The 14,451-nt window shown below is 36.8% G+C and overlaps 1 protein-coding gene across 1 annotated transcript; it reads right to left on the bottom strand.

The window, feature by feature from the left end:
- LOC107644046 (transmembrane protein 18) lies at positions 1,863-3,596 on the bottom strand. Its single transcript, XM_016347825.2, has 4 exons — positions 3,308-3,596; positions 3,065-3,170; positions 2,300-2,448; positions 1,863-2,211 (listed from the first exon to the last, which is right to left on the bottom strand). The coding sequence occupies exons 1-4, from the start codon at positions 3,446-3,448 to the stop codon at positions 2,116-2,118; spliced, it is 492 nt and encodes a 163-aa protein (XP_016203311.1). The 5' UTR covers positions 3,449-3,596; the 3' UTR covers positions 1,863-2,115.

The raw sequence follows: 14,451 nt of genomic DNA on the forward strand, positions 1-14,451 counted from the left end.
TCCCATTTTTTGTGTTCTCTTCGAGTGGAAGTTGCTTTTGTTCCCCTGGTTTGTTAACTTCCTGGTTATGCTCCATTTTTCCTTTGTTTTGCTCTGTCTGTTTGGTGGTATCCACTTTCAAAAGAGGTGGGAAATGGCTGTTTTTTCCCTTTTTATTGGTATCACTAAGGTCCCCCTCTACAGGGGTTCCTCGGTGTCCCAACGCAGGGGGCTGGTCCTGGTCTTTTCCTACAACTGAGCCATTTGGTTTTGTCATAGTCAGGCCCGCCAGCTTCTCCAATAACATGTCATTGAACCTCTTTTGAATGTTTGTGTGGTGTGTGGTTTCGGAATTTTCCTTGTTTTGCTTTTGGCTACTGGCTACATTTACTTTGGTTCCATTTTCTTCATCTCTCATCCATGGTCCTAGGTTTTTGGCCCTGGTTTTTTCTATTATCTCATCTTTTGTGGCCTTTTCACAGTTAACTTCCTCATGTCCTAATAAGTCACAGTAATAACAAAAGCTTAGTAGTTTCTCATACCTGAACTTAGCCCATAGTAGTCCATCTTCAATGCTCCCTATGTTGGGTCCTTTTTGTAGTGGCTTTTTGATGTTGATCTTTACATTGGCTTTGATGAATCTGATGTGGTCTCTGCTTGTTTCGTAGATCTCACGGTCTTTGACCTCGCCTGTAATGGCTGCAATCTTCCTCCCCAGTTTACACGTCTTACAATGTTCTGAGAGACCCCAGATCTGTACCTTTATCTCAGCTTCTTCTAGTCCTGCTTCTGGTGGTTCCTCATCCCTAATCCATTTTTTCAGTATTAGCCATGAGTTGTGGAATGCCCAGGGGTTTCCTTTTAGTACTCTTTCCATATCTGTTTTCTTGTTAAAAAAAAAACCGATAGATCTTAGGTTTCACTTCCAACACTCTTAATCCTTCAGGGTTCTTCCATATGTTTCCCATTGCTGATTGCAGCCGTGATGTGTTGATTGTTTTTTCTGTTAGCAGTCTTCTAACCAAGCTATTTTTGCATCCTTCTATTGCATCATGAATGTCATTGTTATCAAAGAGTATGATTGGCTCATTGTCTTCTTCTGCAAGGTCACTATTTTCCATAGTTGGTTTTTCTTCATTGGTTGTCATTTTGGGTAAGTAAAGGTTTTCCAAGGTTTGGAAACAGCACAGTGGCGAGAAGGCACGATAGAAAATGGACAAGTGCACGATGAAAACGGAGGAGGCACTACACTTTCCTTAGCCCTAGCAGAGAAGGTTACGGAAAGAGAGGAGTGTTTTATTTTACGTTCAGAGCTGTTAGAACTCAATTTATTAGCTTCTTTAAAGATTATATTATGAGCAAAATCGAATTTGGACCTTCATTATTCTTTCGAGCATATCCAAGTGCAACTATGCACATAAAAGGATTGAGCTGGATATGATCTTCTTCACTGAATTCATCTCCCCTGTTTCCTTGTGTATTATACTATTGCAAGTTGTTTGACTGTACAATCAAACATGAAGATTCAATAGTAAGTAGCTATGATTCCATAAGTATTAGGGAACAACTAATCTCATTTACGTTTCTTTCAAGTTTTAGCTCTTTCACACGTTGCATTATCCTGTACATTTCCTTGCATTGTTTCATGATTTATACAACACGAATTTTCACTCAAAAAAACTAATATTCTCATGCATGCTTCGTTATGAACGCCCTTGCCGTCAAAATGTTACTTATACACCGATGCACCATTACAAATTTACATACAGCATTTGCCCTACTCTTAGATATTCCAAAAAATTTAAGAGTCAACCAATAGTCAAATTCAGACGAAGTTTACAATGGCATTAGTATTGAAGAAAAAATAAGTGAATGGCTCTCAACAAGGAAACAAAAAAATATAAAGGAAATGGTTGTCATCCTTGATTATCCATGTTATGATGAACACGAGCTAAAAGGGGTAAAAATCTACCCCACTTCCCCTTTGAATAGTGTAGTCAGTAACTCAGTATACATGAAACGAAGGTCTATAACAATGAGCACTAAATAAGGAAAAAAAAAAAATCCATCTCTACGACCAATGAGACAAAATCCTTAAGAGTTTATCTAGAAGACAAAAAAAGATAGTATGAACAACTATTCCTCCTTACTATGAGCAATCCTTGCACGATGTCTTAGTTCAGCTCTTTTCCACCTAACAATCAAGTAACACAAGGAGAAGAGTGTGTTGATCTGCCAGAGACAAGATACTTCAGGTCAATGTATTGAATAAGAAACGAGGACCATCATTTAAATGAGTTACGTGATGGAAAATACTAACCAGAATTATCATAGCAATGATGAGAAGGGGCCCCGACCAAAGAACTGACATGAATAATCCATTTGGATCAAAATAGTTTTGACTAGAGAAGCTTTTCCAGTTCATCCTCAGAACAGTGTTAAGCCTCTCAGCGAGATATACACCGGCCACTGCATCAGAACATTCTCAGTAAGAAATGATACATGGAGAGAAATTCAAGAATATCAAGACTGCCATTCAACCACACAAGGAGATGTCTCAAATGAATATAATAAAGATGTTTAAATGGAATTACAAATCACGGATAGATTCATTGATATCTTCAAGATTTAGTGACTTCCACACAGATGTTTATGAATATTACATAACTAGACATCTCAGTTTTTTAAGCTCAAATATCAATGATTCACCTACTTAATAACTTGTTACAACACTGTCATACTCCCAAGTCCTAAACATATTGCTGCATTGTTGCTACATTCATTTAGTAGATAAAACAATCAAAATGATATTTCATATCAGAATCACTCACCACCGGTTACTGGTTAAGATCATCCTAAACAAATATATCTAGTTCGGTAGGCCCTCTCCCTTATATGACAAGTTTAGAAATGTTCACAATGATCAAAGCAAATACGACAAGAGAGAAAAAGGATTTGCACACATGAAATCAAAAATCAAATCATAATGAAAAACAGTAATCTGAATTTCACATAAAAATTGCACACTATGAATAGGAAAGAAGCTATAGCTAACTACATGAAAGGTAACAGATCATATTCATACATGTGAGAAGGAACAAACACATCTGGAAGTTAGTTTTCCTCCTGGTGATGATAGTCACAAGAAGCAACACTATATGGAACCCAGCCAAACCAATCAACCATGGTTCCTGAGACACAACCAACCAACCGTCTTAACTAACTGGATAGAAATAATAACAGGATCAACAAATCCATATTTCACACTATTAATTAATTAACATGCAGATCCACACAAATTTGGAATTCAATTGCTGAATTAACTTACCTTCCAATCAATGGCGTGGAAGAAGCCGATGAAGTTGTCGTAGGCGGGGCGGAGGCCGGCACGAAGCTCGGAAGAGAGCTTCTGGATGAGATCTGCCATGAGATCCATGTGCTCCTCCACTGCAGATTTCACCTCCTCCATTCTAACTAATTTCAAAGCTATTTGTGAAGTCGATGAATCTGCACTACAATTTGAAACTATAATAATGACTATAGCAATTAGAATCAGCTGCAAGCCTGCAACAACAACTGCAACCGAAGCTAGACTCTTCTAGTGAATCTTCGCCAAACCCCCAACCTTCTTCTCAAGCTTCTCATTATGGGCCCATAACTGGGCTGGGCCCAATACAAATTTTGGTAACCAAAGCAAGACCAAAAATAAGGTAGCATTTGTTTGCGAGAGAGACTGAGAGACTGAGATTGAGAGACAGAGACTGAGAGACAGTGACAGAAATAAGTATTAGTATTGTGTTTGGTGTAGAAATATACAAGACTGAATTATATCTCAGTATTATGTTTGGTTTGAAATAAAAGTAGTGACTAAAAAACTTAAAATTACAAAAATACCCTTAATTTTAAAATACAACCCTAACTCCCAAATCCAATTTGATTTTTCTCAGAGTACAACCCTAACCCCCTTTCTCCTCTCCTCTACCATTTCTCCTCTCCTTTCATGTGAAGGAATCCTCCGGTCTTACCCGCCGCTGGTAGCACTTCCAAGGATCTCGAACGATGACGGCGCATCTCCAATTCTCCATCGGTTCACTTTCGTGACGCCAGTTGTTTCCCGAGGGTTGTGTCATTGCCGCTGTTTGTGCACCCGTGGATTTGCGTCGCCACCATCTCGAAGCTATGTCTTTGGCCTCTGCTCTTTCTCTCTCAACGGACCTGGTATTCTTTGTCAATTTACCTTATTTGCTTATTAATTTTGTGAAGTTCAAAGTTGATAATTTGGTATAGCATTTGTGAATTCCACATTTTTTGATTTGTGATAGAACATTTAATGAAAGGAATCAGTAAATTAAACAATATTTGTATAGAACTAACCTGGGTCAGAGCAACTAGGATGACGAATTGGTGGTTGACGTTGATAGCAATCGGGGAGAGGCGACAGTTTCGTTCTTCGATTGTCCTATGAAGGAGAAAACGAGGAGATGAGAAGATGGAGACTACGAAGATGAACTTGAAAGCGGCAAATCACTTACCTAGTGGTGGCTAGGCCATCAGCGACGAGGTGGCTGTTCTTGAAATAGTGCTTCAGAGGCTGCAGTGATGACCTTGAAGAAGAATGAGAAGATGGAGTTACGAGGGTTAACAAAGAATGCTCTGATTTACATTAGGGTTAATGTTGGAATTATTGAATTAGAATGGCGTAATTTAGGTACAAATTATAATTAAAATTTCTATCCCTGTCTTTAAAATTTTCTGTCTCCAGTGTCCCTACTTTTTTGAGGTACTGAAATACTGAAATTTTGAAGGCAGAGACAGAAATTTAAGTATCAGTCTCTAGCTTAACAAACATAATACTGAGTCTCTGTCTCCCAGTCACAGTTCCAGTCTCTACAAACAAACACTATCTAAAGGAATGCTCAATGCTCTATAATGGAGAGATGTTTATGAAGTCTTACCCAGTTCTAAAAATTGGACTGGTCATTGAATCGTTTTAGTTATTGACTTACTAGTTTATTAGTCTAATTAGTTAATTGTGGTTCAACGAGTTAAACCCTAAAATGGTCCCTAAGATTGACATCGTGCACTAAAATCACCCATGAGATTCCAATTGCACTAATTACGTCCCTGAGATTGAGAAAAGTGCATCATTTTTCCTTAACGATGTGATGACATGGTTGGATGACGTAGATGGTAAGTGACACGTGTCACTCCATAATTTGGCCATGTGTAATGATATGATGATGTAGTGACCAGTGACACGTGGCATACTGATGTGGATAGTTGTGCCACATGTCATAATGTTATTTGGCCACGTTATTCGTCCACGTGTCATCCATTATGTCATCGTTGTAGATGCACCAAATTAGTCCCTCACTTTGCATTAAGGGACTCATTTTAGTCCCTAAAATTGAATGTCGTGCACCAAACTAGTCCCTTCACCAATTTTTTCTCATTTTTTTCTATAAATTCAAAATTCTCAATATTTTTGAATGCATTAGTTTCAATTATATTTTTTCACATGTTATTCAAATAGAAATGCTTTTATAAAATATTTTTTCTATTGCGAATACCCTAACCGCCGACTTGGAGTTGACATGAAGGCATTTCAAGCACCTTCACTACTATCTCCGACCTCTTTCAGTACTTTTATAAAATATTTTTTCTCTTGTGGATACTCCTAACCGACGTTTTGGAGTTGACGTGAAGGCATTTCAAGCTTTCCTCATTACCATCTCTGACCTCTTTCGTTTAGACTGTAGAGGTCGGAGATGATAGTGAGAGTGCTTGAAGTACCTTCAATCTAGCTTATTTACATATCATGAAAACGTGTATTTCATAAGAATTAAAAAATGTATATTTTAATTATTGATTTTTTGTTAAAAGCACATGTTTTGTTATGGAAAAAAAAAGTGTCCAATCAATCATATAATTATTTTTTTATAATAACATACTTATATATTACAAAATTTACTAATGTTAAATTATTAAAAAATTATATAATTAAAACTAAAATCTTAAAAATTTTTATGAAAGCACTTGTATTTAAACGATATATGAAAAAATAGAATTACACATGTTTTGTTATGGAAAAAAAAAGTATCCAATCAATCATATAATTATTTTTTTATAATAACATACTTATATATTACAAAATTTACTAATGTTAAATTATTAAAAAATTATATAATTAAAACTAAAATCTTAAAAATTTTTATGAAAGCACTTGTATTTAAACGATATCTCCATGGTTGACTCCAATTCGAGTGAATGTCCGCGCCAGAAGCAGCTGCTTTAGCCATACAATCTGCAACACTATTTGCATTCCTCTGAATTAAAAGAATAGAGACTCTCCAATTCCAATTCATAACTTCCTGTATATGCTTTGCCAAATCCCATTCCGGAATATGTGAAGGGACTAGTTTGGTGCACGACATTCAATTTCAGGGACTAAAATGAGTCACTTAATGTAAAGTGAGGAACTAATTTGGTGCATCTACAACGATGACATAATGGATGACACGTGGACAAATACTGTTGCGACATGTGGCATAAACAGACACGTGGCCAAATAACATTGTGACACGTGGCATAACTATCCACATCAGCATGCCACGTATCACTGGTCACCACATCATCATATCATATCATTACACGTGGCCAAATCATGGAGTGACACGTGTCACTTACCGTCCACGTCATCAAGCCATGTCATCACATCGTTAATGAAAAATGGGTCAGGGACTAATATGGTGTACTTTTCTCAATCTCAGGGACGTAATTAGTGCAATTAGAATCTCAGAAATAATTTTAGTGCACGACGCTAGGGGTGTTCAAAACCGATCCGGACCGAACTAAACTAACGAACCAAACCGAAAAAACCGAGAACCGAATTAATCAAAAACCGAAAAAAACTCATTTTGCTATTTTTTGTGCGATTCGGTTCGATTTTTTGTTTTTACTCTCAAAACCCTAACCGAACCGAACCGAACCGGTTCGAAAAAACCCTAAAAATGCCTAACCCCAAACCTGCGGCTGCGCTCTCTACTCTCTAGTCTCTACTACCCAGTCGCTCTCACTCTCTCTTCTCCAAATCCCCAAAGCACGACGCCACCCAGAGCACCACGCCGAAGCCTTTCTCTTCGCGGAGACGCCACCCACAGCACGACGCCGTCGCCCACGCACAGCACCACGCCGTCGCCGTTGAGACGCCACCACCTAGCGCCAGCAGTGTTTCTGGGTTCTCCCACTCAGCGCCACTATCATCAGTTCAACCCACTCCCAGCACGGCAGCACCTCCGAGTCTCCCAGTCAGCCTTCCTCCCAAGTCAACATGGAGCCCGAGCCACCGATTCAGGTAATTTGCTGTTTATTGCTGTTTACTGGTTGTTTATTGATGGTTGTTTACTGTCAATATGGAGCCCGAGTCAATATGAACCATTTGTTGTTTACTTTCTATTATTTTTCCTCCTAATTTATGATATTCCATTTTTCGTCGTTGAAGGGAGGAGGATCCGACACGGAATTGACATGGGAGGACGAGCAGAACATCAATAAGTTCAGAAGATTGAACAATCACTTTCATGAGCCTAAGGATGAGATCAAAAATCGCTTCTGATTGTTGCTAGTTGTTGTTTTCTTGCTGGTTCAGTGTTCATTATTTTATTTGTTGTTCATTGTTTAGGGAAATTGCTTCTGATTGCTAGTTCACTGATCATTGTTTAATTTATTTGTCGTTCTGTTTTTAATCTATTTGTTGGTGTGTTTCTGCTCTTGAATTATTAGACCAAAGAAATTGGATTGTGAAACTTTAGAATTGAGCTAGGCATCACATGCGCTTATGTTAGAGTATGGATATCTAGAGTTGATTAAGTGCTTCTCACTGCCGTTTTTCATCTCTAAATGAATTGTTGTGGTTTTCTTTGAATATGAATATTTTCCCTGATTTTTATGATCTAGGTTTTATGAATCTTATGATCAATTGATTACAATAATTGTTCAATTTTCTTAACTACCCCATGGGGTTCAGCTTTTCAATTGTTGAGAATTCTGAAAATTTTGATGTTTGATTCTCTTGTACAGGTGGTGCTTTCCCAGCTTCCATTTGGGATCTCTTTTTTAAGCTTATAGTTTCTCTATTTTTATGATCTTATTTGGTGCATAAAATTAATATGGTAGCTGAATTGATTTGATGCTGATCCCATCTGGTTCCCAATTTTTCCCCCAATACCATTGACATCCAAAATATGAACTATTAACTACCCCATTTTCATAGCATAGAGTTCAATTAACATACAATCAGAGTCAGAAATCAATCACCTCTTTCAAGTACGGCTTTAAATCAAAAACAAAACAACACTCAGAATATGAGCATTGATACGGGTGAGTTTTGTAGAAATAGATTAAATGAAAAAGATTAAGATAGAAATTAAGGATAAGTAAATTTGTGCAAAAAATACTTCTATTAATGACAAATAAGTAACACAAAAATTAAATATGAGAAATAGAGGTGGAGAACAAGTGTTGAGACCTTCACTAATATTCAAAGTTCTGAGAACCGGATCAGTTATCAAATTGCTCTAGTCACTGGTTCACTAGTTTACTGGTCCAACTGGTGGTCAACCAAAAAAAATCGTTTTAGAATAAAATAATAAATAAATTATAAATAAACATCCTAAAATATAATGATAGTCTAATATAAATCTTAAAATATCTTTCAAATTTAAAATACTATAAAATATCATCAACCAAATCCATATGATCTTATCAAAATACAAACTCAAAAGTTAAATAGTAAAAATAATATCTAAATATTAAATACCAACATGAAGATTTATCAATCATCAAATGCATTGTTATCAGGAGGATTAGGATTGACATCATCATTCGAAATAGGAGGATTAGGATTGGCAGGCAAGTTATTATTCACAGATGCATTGTTATCAGCAATTGCTTCTTGATTAATACTATCATCCATAACTGAAATTAATAAATCATTCACAAAATTAAAAACAGCAACAACACAGCCATAAATAAAAAATTATCATTCAGCACCAAACAGGGCATTCAGCAACAAAAACACTATTACCAATAGCATTCAGCATTCAGCAACAAAAATTATCATTCAGCAACAAACAGGGCATTCAGCAACGAAAATCATCATTCAGCAAAACAGCATTTGATTTTATTTCCATTTTTAGCGTTCAGTAACAAATATTACAAAACAGCAACAAGTAATCCCTAATCACACTAAACCTGAAATCAATAAAGCTAAACAAAAAATTTCAATAATGATTTTATTTCCATTTTAGCAGCAGCAACAAAATTTCAACAAAAATTTCAGGAATTAAAAAGGAGTAGCAGCACAAAATCAATTATTTGATTTCCATTACAAAACAGTAACCAATAATCACACTAAACATCTAAACCTGCAACCAGCAATTACAAAACAGAAACAAACATTACAAAACATTCAAGAAAATTTCAACAAAATTTTCAGAAATTAAAAGGAAAAACAACCGATCAATCAGCCATCAGTAAACAGAGCCATTAGTAACCAGAGCATAAAAGGAAAAAGAAGAACCGAAGTGAAAGCAGGGCCACAAACCTTCAACGGAGACACGGACGGCAACCGGCGAGACGACGGCAAGTAGCTACCTGTCGGCGAGCTGCTCCAAGCCTCAAACAAAGAAGTCAGGGAGGATGGGGATGACTTACCGAGCTACAAGAGAGTGCCTGGGTTCCGGACAGGGGGAAGAGGAAGAAGCGGAGGCGCCGACAACACGGACGGCAGCGGCACTGTGGCAGACACGGTGAGGAGGAACCTAGGCTAGGGTTTTGGTTTGGTACTAATTTGCTCTTCTTCAAAATCAAACCTAGGGGGTGAGTGCACGAATTAGGCATGGCAAAAATCCCCGGCGGGACGGGTACCCGCGGGGATTTACCCGTCGAGGAGCAGGTATGGGGGGTAATTTCTACCCGCGGGGACGGGGGCGGGGGTAGAGGTCCCCGTCCCGTGGGGACCCGTTAAATCTCCGTTTGTGTGAAAAGACAAAAACGGCCTGATATATATATATGTGTGTGTGTGTGTGTGTGTGTGAACCATCAGCCATTTGAACATAACCTAACGTCCTAACCCTAGCCGTCACATTCCCCTGCTTCAGAGAGAGAGAGAGCGAGAACTGAACTGAGACTCTCCACTCCTCCTCAAACCCTCAGCCCCTCCTGGCTCCTTCCTACTGACTGCCGACCACCGACCGTCGCCCGCCACCTTCCACCCTCTGGTCCCTCAGCGCCACCTCCCACCCCAGACCCCTTGAGTGGCTCGGTCGCTCACTGAAGGTGTCGAGGCAGTCGAGCTCACCATCGCGGGCTCCGACAACGTCGTCTTCTTCTCCTGGTCACAGCAGACTCGGCAACATCGTCGTCTTCTCCTGGTTGCGGTAGACTTGTCGCGGGTCATCATCTTCTCCTCTTCGCATCGCCGGTCTTCACCGGTTTCCCTTTTCTCCGTCAGGTTCAGGTAAGTCAGCCCTGGTCTTCGCTGGTCTTCCATCCCCTTTTCTGAATTTAGATTTCTGAATTAGGGTAAGAAATTTCTGTGTTCTGAATTAATGAGATTCCATTTAATCTGAATTTTTGTGTTTTGAATTTTTGGATTTCTGAGTTTTGAATTTGTGAATTTCTGATTAGGGTTAATGAATTTCTGAATTTCTGATTAGGTTAACTAATTTTTGAATTTCTGATTAGGTTAATGAATTTCCGACTATGAATTTCTTGTTGTGTAATTTATATTTCTGAGTTAGGTTGATATGAATTTGATTTCTGATTATGATTAATATTTCTGAGTTAATATTCAAGATCTGAGCAGATTAAACCCTGGAGGTGAAAGAAGCATAATAGTGTGTGTAAATTTGATTATTTTGACATTGGAATTGTATGTTTATGTCTGCAAAATTATTGCAAAATTGCTAGGTGTAGTTTGTGAAGTTGTCCCTCTATGTTTTTTCATTGTTTCCTAGTTTAATTAATTTATCTGATCTCATGCATAACACTGTGATCATCACACTAATATTGTAATCAAATCTCATTTTCCTGTGTGTTCTATTTACCTATGTTCATAATCACGCCCTAAACCACATCAATTCATCTGTCAATGTTGTACTAACTTGGTTCCTTGCTAATGTGTGGTATTTAATTGTGTATATAAGACTCTTAAGTTAGTGAGTAATTGAGTCAAACAATTCTGCTGATATAAAAATATCTGAGTTTTTTTATATCCTAATATTGTATTAAAAAAAATCCTTATCATAAACTTTAGCTGCAAATACATGGTAATATGATATGCTATGAGTTTCATTTCAAGTAGAGGCATTTTTTCTTCAGTTGGCCCATACTATAGTGGAAGTAAGATTTACCTCAAACTTTTGATGATGAAAATGACACGACTCCATGATTGTGATTTATGAGGTGATTTATATTTTTGAGTTGGATTAATGTGATTTTGATTCATGATTTATATTTCATGATTTATAGAATGTCTTCTTCGGATGCATTGAGTAATACTCTTGAGAAGAGTACTCCATCGAAAGAACCTATAGGCACTAATATTTAAACTACACAAGAGGTTCCTCAATCTCAACCTCAAGAACCCCCAACGGATATCGCAACCACTAATAAAGGAACGACAAACTCTACAAGTGGTGTTCGAAAGAGGAAGTTAACCTCCGAAGTGTGGAATCACTTCAAGATTGTGGAAATCAAAGAAAAATTAAAGGTTGAATGCAATTATTGCAAATTGAAGCTACTTGGTGACCTAAAACAAGTCACTTCGCACTTACGTGATCACTTCAAAAGCTGCAAGCTCCGCACCACTAGAGATATAAGACAATGTATGATGAAGACAACTCCAACAACTAGTGGGAAAACAGTTGTGGTTGGTGCATATACCTTCGACCAAGAAAATGCAAGGAAAGAGTTATTAGTTATGGTTTGTCTTCACGAGTATCCGCTATCTATTATGGACCACATTGGGTTTCGATGATTTTGTAATGCTTTGCAACCTCTCTTCAAGGTGATTATTTGCAACGCTTTAAAGAGTGACATCTTGAAGCTCTATAATGATGAGAGATCGAAGACAATGAATGTCCTTGAGCGTAATAAAAGTTGAGTTGCAATTACAACTGATATGTGGACAGTAAGCAACCAAAACAAAGGTTATATGGCTATTACGGCTCATTACATTGATGATTCTTGGAAATTTCAAAGCCGTCTTGTGAGGTAATAATATTATCATTATAGATTCTTCCGAATGTTTATATAATTGCAAAGGTGTTCTTTTGGGTTTCATCTTTTTACCCAACACTTCTAGGAAGAACTTAACTCTTTTTTTGCCATATTTTTGGGCCATTTTAAAATTATTTGTATACAAAAAATTCATATTTTTAGTGCACAATCAAGCATTAAGCACAAAAATTGATTTCTGAAAAAAACAAACTTAGAGTAACCATTAATAAATTCAAAACCAAAGAACAAAAAATGATTTATGAACATTAAGGAATGAAGAGTGAGTACTGAGCAGTAAGCATTAAGGATTCTCAATATGATTTCTGAAGAAAAAAATAACAAAAAACTACAACAATGAGCAGATTTAAAGCTAATCATTCAGTATTTCAATATGATGTCCGAAAAAAATGACAAAAAAAAAGACAAAGCACGACGAACGAGCAACCATTACATTTGAGGGACAAGCACGACGGACGAGGCGACCAGGCGACAAGCACGACAAGGGATGACGGGCAAAGTGCAGCTAAGCAGCAAGGAGAACAGACGAGGAATAGGGGAATGAGGAAAGGGGATGGAGCACAACGAACAGACGAAGCTCTTGAGCGCGATGGACGGCGACAGTGAGAAGAACAGCGGCGGCAGTGAAAGAGGCTAGGGTTCTTTTAGGGAAAAGGAAGAGCACCGTTCTTTTTTATGGAGGAGTGAAGAGAAAGTAAGAAACTGAGATTGATGAGAGGACTGGGAGGACTTTGCCCTTTCTTTTTCTAACAAATGACGCCGTTTTTTCTAAAATAGGTCAAGATTCGGTTCAATTTTGGCAAGTTCTCGGCCGGTTCAACCATTTTCAAGCGGTTTTTAATTTAACAACTTTGTTTGCTAGATCAAACTATAAAAACTTTTGGTTTCCAGTTGAATTGGTTCGATCGGCTAGTCCGATCCAGTTTTTAAAATTATGGTCTTACCATGATTTTTTTTAACAAAAAATAACTTATATATAAGAGTTTAATTTTGATATACTGTCAGTGTAAAATATTTTACACAGTTGTGCAATCACATCCGTTCTTTTGGATGACCATTCACGTGGTCAATGTGAAATGTAGTTATTTTTACTGATGTGACGTTATATAATTGGATACACGTGTAAAACTACTTTACACTGATAGTGCATCAAAATTATAATATAATAATGCTAATTCTAAAATATTTTATTCCGTAGTATATATTTTTAAGGTGTTTGCTTCAGTACGATGATAAATTCATACATACCAATATGATAAAAATATGGACAAATAACAAAACAACAGGTGGATTATATTATCCACGTCAGCATTTAATTTTTTTTAAATATATATCATATCAGTACTTTTAGTAAAACACCCTTATAATTTAGTAAAAACAAAAAGGTAGAAACTCAGGTGCAGTTAACTTCATGTGAAGTTGATAACTGAAAAATGTGAAATGATTTAACATGTTTAACTAAATTGTCATCTTACAACTGTCAACTATCAACTTCACAAAAAGTTAACTGCATTTGAATTTTCACTAAATATTATCTTTTTATTTAATTTTATAAAAAAGATCTAAATATCTTTTTTATATTGGACAAAAACTATCCATTTAAATTAATCAAATTTTAAAATTCAACGAAATTTAATCTTATAATTTTAAATTTTAAATAATTTAAAAAATAAAACAAAACAGTTACTCATCAACACTAAAAGAGACGCTTCATCTTCACCGAATTTTCTCACCTCATTTTTACACTATCAAGGAACATCTCTCTCACTCACAATTTTGTGACTCAAACTCTCCTCTTTCACTGTCAGTAGTCCACTAGAGTCTCGTCTCCTTCACGCTCGCTGACATCTCGTCGTTCGTCTCGTCTCGTCGTCGACATTTCAACGTCTCGCTGTTTTCCTTGGAATCCTTGTCTCGGGCGACAAAAGCAATTTGTCGAGTCGTCGTCGGTGATCGTGGGGTCATCACTTGTTTCATCGCTCGTCATCTTTTAGTTTCTGGTTGAAAACTAAATGGGGGGAGCATGACCAAGATTGAAGTAATCTCCTTTAGTATGGATAAATAACTGAATTCGTTTTTATTTTATTTTTAAATTATTTAAATTTTGAAATTATAAGATTAAAATTAGTTGACTTTTAAAATTTGCTTAATTTAAATAGGTAGTTTTATCCA

This window comes from Arachis ipaensis, chromosome B05 (assembly GCF_000816755.2).
Source record: "Arachis ipaensis cultivar K30076 chromosome B05, Araip1.1, whole genome shotgun sequence".
Taxonomy (NCBI): domain Eukaryota; kingdom Viridiplantae; phylum Streptophyta; class Magnoliopsida; order Fabales; family Fabaceae; genus Arachis; species Arachis ipaensis.